This window comes from Numenius arquata, chromosome W (assembly GCF_964106895.1).
Source record: "Numenius arquata chromosome W, bNumArq3.hap1.1, whole genome shotgun sequence".
Classification (NCBI taxonomy): Eukaryota; Metazoa; Chordata; class Aves; order Charadriiformes; family Scolopacidae; genus Numenius; species Numenius arquata.
This window is the reverse complement of record NC_133615.1, coordinates 14,301,962-14,311,109: the sequence shown is the minus strand read 5'-3', so window position 1 is coordinate 14,311,109 and position 9,148 is coordinate 14,301,962. Positions and strand designations below refer to the sequence as shown.

The 9,148-nt window shown below is 41.0% G+C and overlaps 1 protein-coding gene across 1 annotated transcript in view; it reads left to right on the top strand.

Annotated features, from left to right (window-relative positions):
- Window positions 1–540: 540 nt before the first annotated feature.
- LOC141476547 (lens epithelium-derived growth factor-like) overlaps window positions 541–9,148 on the top strand; it is a 30,498-nt gene continuing 21,890 nt past the window's right edge. The window contains exons 1-4 of the mRNA XM_074165229.1: window positions 541–630; window positions 2,529–2,604; window positions 4,785–5,010; window positions 5,612–5,730. Coding sequence (XP_074021330.1) covers window positions 5,657–5,730 — 74 coding nt within the window. The 5' untranslated portion in view covers window positions 541–630; window positions 2,529–2,604; window positions 4,785–5,010; window positions 5,612–5,656. The remainder of the gene's footprint in view (window positions 631–2,528; window positions 2,605–4,784; window positions 5,011–5,611; window positions 5,731–9,148) is intronic.

The window sequence follows — 9,148 nt, the reverse complement described above, 5'->3', positions numbered from 1 at the left end:
AGTTTTTTACTGTAGTTCTGACACTGGTACCCATACCAACCATTGGTAGTGTAGAAGATGGAATCCAATATTCTTTTTGTGCTGGAAAAAGGAAAGGAAGTTTGTGTTGACTGCAGGACCATGCCATCAGCAGCGTGCACATTCAAGCTTGTAGCTTCCTTGTAGCACTAATGTATCGGTTTGCTAGAAAACTTTTCACATCCTTCTTCTGGATTTTAGCAGTGGGGTTTCTTCTGCTGAGTTATAAAACCTGAATGATTGCAGCATATTGCTCCAGGTTGTTTGCAGTGACCACCGCAACAATCATTTCCCCCTTATAAACAGAGTGCTTTGCCCCAACTATTTATGAATTTTTAGCCAGAAACTATTGGGTTTTTTATGCATCCTTACTCTACTAAACTAGTTTGTTGTTGGTTTTTTTTTTAGCGGTTTAGAAATATATTTTATGCAATATTTTAGGAAGCAAGTAAGAAATAGATGCTTTACGGAGAGAGGGTCTATGGTTTTAATTTGTGAATTTCTTTCTTTAAAATTAGGCTGAAAAGCAAGCTGAAGCTGCGGAAGCTGCAGTGGTAGCGGCTGCAGTGGCTGTGACTCCAAAAGTAAGCCCTAAAAGAGGAAGACCAGCAGGTAACTTTAAACAAAAAGGAATTTTATTTAGTTTTCCCCATACAAAATAACTTAATAGAGATGGTCAAAGGATTTATTGCCCCCAGATCTCCAGAGTATTACAGAATATTTCCTAATATGTAAACATCCAGTTTTTATTTTTTATATATATATATATTAAAAAAATTATATATATACATCTAAACTACCCTACATGGCAACCTAAGGTATTTAGCACATAAAGAGCCTTAAAATGTTTATGGTTATGCTGGGTCCTCTGAAATAAGAATCATTGTATCCCCTTGCAAATATCACCTTTAGGAAAGCCTCCATAGGATTCTGCTAACTTACAGACTATGCAATAAGACCTCTGTTTCACTGTGGCTTCACAAAGGTTTATATTTATCAAAGATGTATAAAATTGGTACTTAAGTTGTGTTAGAATATCCATAAAACAAGTTTTAAAAAAATGGAGGTAGGAAGACGACTGTCTACAGGTAGAGCTCAGAGGACAGTAAAAACAAGTGAAGAGTTGGAGAAATTTTGCTGAAAAGATGTTTAAAGTAAATCTCTGTAGACCGATAGACAACTGAGAAGAAAATATAGCTATTAGAAGCAGCATGTAATTTAAAAGATTTTGCTAATATTTCTGCAGTACTTGTTTATGAAAGGAGCAATGATTTAATTGTAATTCTTACGGCAAGTTTGCAAGTATTCTTGAAGGAAACATTTTAAATTTGTTTACTGCTAACACGGGGAAAGTTATTGGAGCACTTAAATATGCTATATGAGCATTTAGTCTGGGAAACAGATAATTTAATACTTTATACTCACCTGTATCTGGTGGCATTACGAAAATAACTTTTAGAAAGTGCAACCATAGTTAGCGCCCGGCAAACTATTTAAGACTAGATGTGAGGAAATGAAGTATTACCTTAGTACTTCACCCACTTTCATTATATTTATTATATGAACATTTTCAATATTTTAATGTGTGGGGGATTATATTGATCTTTCAAATGAATTGTGTTTATACAAGCTATTGCCTGTAAGAGCAGGAAAGGACCTTTATAAGAGATGCTTTGGCACCCAATGGGAAATGTGTACTGTGCAGCATTCTCTCGCTTTAATATGATGCATGCATCTCTCGCTTAGCAGTGCTCCACACTAACACCAGCAGCACTTCAAACACTGGGCCGTTAGGTTTTTTCCGAACAGAATGTTCACCGGGGATAGCAGATAAGCATATTCCATAAATTTCAATCCATAATGGCAGCATACTAAGTATTTTCATTTTACAGAATTCAAAGGGTATAAAGGTCAGAAGGTGGATAAACTATTTAGCTCGCTTTAACACTGAAACATGGTGAAATCGAGAAAGTGTAGAACTGTGCTGTATGCCTCAGTGTGGTGGTAGAATTTCTTGACACTGATTTACTCTCAGGGAAAGGGATGGAAGCTCTGTGAAGCTCTTAAGCCTACTACTAATAAATAGGCCGAGTTTAGATTTGCACACTAAATTACTTAAGTTTTCCCCCCCACTTATTATTGTCTTATTATTCCACTTATTATTCTCTTGTTTCAGGCTTCTTTTTATTTTTTTTTTTTTTTTATTAGCTGCGTAACATGAGGCAGGGCCATTTTGAGTGCACTGAGTGGAAAAGGCACAGGAACAGATGATTTAAACCTCTTAGACTGCTATCTTAAAGTACCAAAGTGTTGGTTGAGATTTTAATTTTTCAAAGGGATCTTGATTAAACTTTGATACACAGTTCCAACATTTTAACATTTTTAAATAGAGTTTTTACCCTACTCAGTTTGACTCAAGTGTTGCTTCTATGTGTTGACATGAGAAACAATCCTTTTAGATAAGGAACGGCTGATGGTTGTAGACTAACCTGTTATTTTTGTATAATTAGCTACCGAACTAAAGGTTTCAAAACCAAGAGGGAGACCCAAATTGGTGAAACCACCTTGTCCTTCAGAGACCGACACGTGAGTTGGCTTTTATATAAAATACCTGTCTTTATTGTAAACCAAATGGTTGCATTTGATGAGCTGTTGTGGGAGACTGGCTAGCTGAGAAGGGTCGCGTAGACATGATCCAGCTGGCCGAGCAAGAACTTGAGAAACATCGGATTCAGCCCCCGTAACTACTGAGCTGGCAAGGACACCCTGTCCTTGACTGTAACTGTTGTATGATAACAGGGAGATTGCAGCTGCTCAGGCATGGGAAAAGAGGATGAAAGTAACTGTAAAGAAGGAACTAAGGGCGGGGTTGAAGTTTGGAGGACAGGCCAATCAGAAAGATGTATTGCAGAATATGTATTAGCTAATTATAACGAAGCATAAAAGACGGCTGTACTATTCAATAAACGAAGCTTGCTGATCACTCATATTGAGTGACCCTGTCTTCCCTCCGTCGCGACAAGCTGTCATGACTTACTGAGTTCCTGCTCAGCATTTTCCTTGTAGTACTCAGTATAAGTTGGATGTTGCAGTCAGGATGGGTGGACAACCAGATGGGTTAAAAAAGTGGTTGGATGATTGGGCTCAGAGGATAGGGGTTAATAGGTTGTTTTCTACCTGGAGGCTGGTAACAAGTGGAATACTGCAAGGGTCTATCCTGGAACCTGTCCTGCTTAATATCTTTATGAGTGACCAGGAGGAGGCGACAGAGTGCGCTCTCTTCAAGTTTGCGGATGACAGCAAATTGGGGGGGGGGGGGGGGGGGGGGGCGCGGCAGCAGTCAATACACTTGAAGGCACAGCTGCCATCCAGAGGGAACTAGACAGGTTGGAGGAACAGACTGACAGGAACCTCATGAAATTCAACCAGCACAGATGCAAAATCCTGCCCCGGGAAGGAAGAACCCCTGGCAATGGTACAGGCTGGGAACTGACTGCGGAGCAGCTCTGCTGAAAAGGACCTGGGGGATCCTGGTAGACAGAAAGCTGACCATGAGCCAACAGTGTGCCCTGGCAGCAAAGGAGGCCAACAATATCCTGGGCTGTATGAACAGGAGCATAGGGGATCTGGCTGAGATGGAGTTTACTTTCCCCATAGCAGCCCTCGGTGCTGTGCTTTGTATTTGTAGCTAGAATGGTGTTGATAGCACACCAATGTTTTGGCTATTGCTGAGACATAGTTGGGACAGCTGACCCAAACTGACCAAAGGGCTATTCCATACCATATGACGTCGTGCTCAGCAATAAAAGCTAAGAGAAAGGAGGGGGAGGAGGGGCATTCGTTATTAAGGCATTCACTACACATACTTCCCAGGAAGTGGCTGGACAGTGCCTGCTGATGGGAAGTAAGTAGAGAATAAATCTTCTTTTCTTTTCTTTTCACTTTGTTTCTGGATGCAGCCTTTGCTTTCTTTCATTAAACCACCTTTATCTCGACCCATGTGTTTTTCATTTTATTTTCTCCCCCTGTCCTGCTAAGGAGGGGGAGTGAGTGGTGGGCATCTGGTAGCCAGACAAGGTCAACCCATCACAGCAGTAGAGTGAGAAGCGATTAGCCCCCTCTATTCAGCACTTGTTAGACCACATCTAGAATCCTGGGTCCCCCAATACAAGAAAGATGCTGACTAACTGGAGCGAGTTCAGCAGAGGGCCACCGAGCCGGTCAGAGGGCTGGAACACATGTCCTATGAGGAGAGGCTGAGGGCTTGTCCAGCCTGGAGAAGAGAAGGCTTTGGCGGAGAGCTAATAACAGCCTTGCAATACCTACAAGGAGTTCATCAAGAAGAAGGAGCCAGGCTCGTCATGACGGTGCATGGTGGGAGGATGAGAGGCAACGGGCATAAACTGAAACAAGAGAGGATCAGACTGGATATAGGGAAATACTTTTTCACCCTGAGGACAGTCAAGCAGTGGGGCGGGTTGCCCAGAGAGGTTGTCCAGTCTCCATCCTTGGAGGTTTTCAAGACCTGAGTAACCTGGTCTGAACCACCCCCAGCAAGGGGTTGGACAAGAGACTTCCAGAGGCCCCTTCCAACCTTATCCTATGATCCCATAAAATGAAAGATCTAAGAGTGAGCCAACTTTGTGCAGGTGGAGTATTTGATAGCAAAACCTAAAAAGTACATCTTCCTGAATTGAGAGTTAGGTTCTCTTTTAAACTGGGTATAGATAATGAATATGAAGCTTAAATAATTTACCGTGTTTTAGCATTCATGAAGAGGAGAACACAAAGAAAAAAGGACTGGAAGAGAAGTCCAAAAAACAAGGGAAAAAAGATGAGGAGAATCAGAAGGAAGAAGACAAATCGAGGAAGGAATGTGATAGAAGAGAAGCAAAGAGGGAGACCGAACCAAAATGGAGAAATACTTCCCAAGTGGGTTCTGCATCAGCGTCTGATTCTGGAGAGGATGAAGGAGAACATGAAGGTGATAAGGTATATTGCTCTTTATTGACTTACTTATTGTAAAGAACAGTCGTTCACTGAAAATATTTCTTAAAGCTAATACTAGGTCTTCAATTTTGTCTATTTAAGTGTTGGAGCCTTGTGTCTGGCTAACATAGATGCATGTCTTGGAAATGAGAAGTTGCAGAATTTGTTTCTGTCAAATATTCTTTATTTTTTTTAACGATGGATTTAAATGTAAGTGATTTATTGTAGCAAAAGTTTGTTGGTTTGGTTTTTTTAAATATGCTTACTTGAATGCATATTTTTTTTTGTCCCGAGTGTTGAGAATCTGTGGGGTCTGTGAAAGATAGGAAGCTGTCTCTAGCTGATCATTTGGGAACGGCTTTGGGTCTTTTGGTATTTGGGATATTCTTCTCCATACCTGAGAGAAAGCACTAATAAAACTCAGCTTCTTATCTGCATATAAAATATTTGGATTTAGTTACAGAGGAATGCTAACTCTCATCAGGCTGTTTCATGGGCTAGAGCAATAATATGTAGACATCTAGAGCAGGTAGGTTTAACTACTAATGTTTTTGACGTTCAGTAATCTAAAGACTCCTCTCTTCTGACCCCTAAATAAAAGCAGAAGAAAAAAGGAGGGAGAAACTTTCAAGGAGCTCATCGAAGAAACATGTTACAAGGCCAACATGAGAGAGAACTGACAGAAAGAAAGCGTAAGCAAGAGGAGCAAATGGAATCTGAGCCGTGAGTATGTTTGAATACATAGTGTCTGTACATTGTGGTAGTACTTTGAAACCTGATAAAATTCCCACAGAATCACATGGGGTTGGAAGGGACCTCTGGAGATCATCTAGTCCAACCCCTCTGCCAAAGCAGGTCCACCTAGAGCAGGTTGCACAGGAACTTGTCCAGGCGGCTCCACCACCTCCCCGGGCGGCCTATTCCAGTGCTCTGCCGCCCTCAAAGTAAAGAAGTTCCTCCTCATGTTTAGGTGGGACTTCTTATATTCAAGTTTGTGCCCATTTCCTCTTGTCCTATCCCTGGGCACCACTGAAAAAAGACCGGCCCCGTCCTCTTGACACCTACCCTTTAAGTATTTATAAGCATTGATCAGATCCCCCCTCAGCCTTCTCTTCTCTAGACTAAAAAGACCCAAGTCCCTCAGCCTTTCCTCGTAAGGGAGATGCTCCAGGCCCCTAATCATCTTTGTAGCCCTCCGCTGTACCCTCTCCAGCAGTTGCCTGTCCTTCTTGAACTGGGGAGCCCAATTGGTTTACACTGTGTTCTGTGTCCTCCCTCTGCCTTTTTTTTTTCCCCTGAGCATTATTTAACTTTTTAAGTGGAGAATAAAAAAGCTCTTGTAAATCAATATATAGTATCGTGGGAGGATGGGAAAAATTGAATCCAGAAATTAAGTGATGTCAGTCTTTCAGTGACTTAGATTTCCTAACAGTAGGACAGAGTTGGTGGGTTCTGTTTAGAAGTATCCTGAGAATACCTGAAGAGAGAGCTAACTCTCTTGTTCCAGCAGGGCCATGTATTACATTTTAAGTAAGTCTTGAATACATGAAATTGACATTTATATCAAAATTCTATAGCCGTGAATTAAGTTGCTCAGGCTGTGGAATACATAGGGTTCCCTGGAAAACGCTTCTTTCTCTGTCTGGCAGCTGGAGGCTATACTATCAGACAGAACAAGGAAAAATTATGCTTTATGCTACTCTGGCTCTGCAAAGCCAGTTGAGTAATATCAAGCAGTTTGCAGTCAGAAAACAAATTATCACAAATGAACCAAGCATTAGTATGGAGAGAAGATCCTGCCAGAAACTTAGGGGGTTGGGACAGCGGGAAGAAATCGATCTGACCCATTCTCAAGACCTATTCCACAAGTGGGTAAAGAAGCCACCACCATGAGATCGGGATGTTCCCATCCACACAGTTCTTGGGAAGGAGGAAGAAGGGGGAGAACCAGGCAAAAATTCTGGGAATTAGGAGAAGGAAGCGGTCCCCTTCATCTGTAACAATAAAAGTATAACCTTTCTCTATCCTTTAACAAAAATCTAGATTCATTTACTCCCCCCACAAGTGATTTCGTCTCGTCCTTGTCAGTTATTCTTTCTCTAGAAACCTAAACACACTTCTTCCTTGGGGCAAACCTAAACTTTTCCAGTGTCCCAAAGACACTAAATTGTTTTTATCGTTTCTGCAATTCTTAATATATATGTAAATCTGACACGCTTTTTGATTTCTGCAATCATAAAATCATAGAATCATAGAATGGTTAGAGCTGGAAGGGACCTTAAAGATCATCTAGTTCCAACCCCCCTGCCACGGGCAGGGACACCTCCCACTAGAGCAGGTTGCTCAAAGCCCCATCCAGCCTGGCCTTAAACACTTCCAGGGAAGGGGCATCCACAACTTCCCTGGGCAACCTGTTCCAGTGCCTCACCACCCTCACAGTAAAGAATTTCTTTCTGGTATCTAATCTAAATCTCCCCTCTTCCAATTTAAAACCATTACCCCTTGTCCTGTCACTACACTTCCTGACAAAGAGTCCCTCGCCAGCTCTCCTGTAGGCTCCCTTCAGATATTGGTAGGCTGCTATAAGGTCTCCCTGGAGCTTTCTCTTCTCCAGGCTGAACAATCCCAGCTCTCTCAGCCTGTCTTCATAGGGGAGGTGCTCCAGCCCCATGATCATCTTCGTTGCCCTCCTCTGGACCCACTTGGGCAGGTCCATGTCTTTCTTATGCTGGGGGCCCCAGAGCTGAACACAGTACTCCAGGTGGGGTCTCACGAGAGCCGAGTCTTCTTTACTTTTAAATAGATTTCATATTTTATGTACATCTACAAATTCAAGCATTCTTATGGATGTTTGACCAGAACGGTTTAATTTGGCAACTTTATACACCTGTCACGCTTAGCCAAAGAGTTCTGAAATTTCATAGGCAGAAGTTCTAGTGCTATTTAGGCAATTCTCTTACATTGTATTTACTTGCCTACTGAGTAGAATAAGAGAATTTGGAAAAATTTACAAACCATTTGCTCAGACTCAGTACTCGGTGCTTATGAGTGTTTTGTAAATTCACGTTTTGCTCATGTTTACTCTGCTTAATGGCCTCTTTAAACAATTTAACACCGCATATAAAATTGTAAGCAAGTTTAACATGACAAATATAGTGTGCAGATTGTTTGAGTTTTAACGTGTGCAGCGTATGCATTTCTCAGCATGAAAGGTGTACCAGTTTAGTCAGAGTGGTAAGCTTACAAGTGGACTTTTACTGCAAAAACTGTAAACTAACTTTGGTTTAAGCAATATAGGTTTGTGTTATGCACACATTGTTTGATAATGGCCAATCCAAATAAATTGCTCTTAAGTAGCCATACAAGGGTTTATGTAAGCAGGTTTGATTTCTTCTTTTAGATGAGTCAAACAATGCTAACCGGAGATTTCAAGCCAATGCAAATACATACTCACTCACTCACTCTCTCTTAAATAGAGGGAAATGTATATTGGCAGAATGTAACACTACCACTGGCTCAATTCTTGGAAGATATACTTGCAAGTTTTAAAGGACAAAAGCACAATATTGTGCTGTAATATTTAAAGAAATATATGAATTAATTTGCCTATAGTTGCTTGTTTGAGACAACCTGGTCAAGATATCTTGTGCAAGTACGTGAAGTGTTTGTCTTCAGTTTCTTTTGACCAGTAATGACCACTGGTGTGTCATGTCTGTACCCAAATAGCCTTATGCTTTTAACAGGAAATAAAAGGGCAATAAAAAGACTCAGTTTGTCTCTTGCCACTACAAAAATCCAAGCATTGTCAGGTTCTGTAGAAACAAGGAAGTGGAACAGGTCATGAAAAATGTACCTTGGAGACAGTTATTAAAAGTGGCTATTTGATTTCAAGTGACTGGCCAAATATGCTCTACTGTCCAACCGTTTCATTTACTATTTCAATTAACTCAGATGCCACACTGCATTAATGTCATATTGCATTTTGAACAACTCATCGATTTAAGCACAGTGCTGTGTTGCATAACTTGGGTTTGGAACCTGCACTGATCTCTTATTTATAAAAGGTACTACTTTAGTATGCCACTCATCCAGGCAAAACAAACATTTGCAATTATCATTATTTAGCTGAAAACTCCCAAAT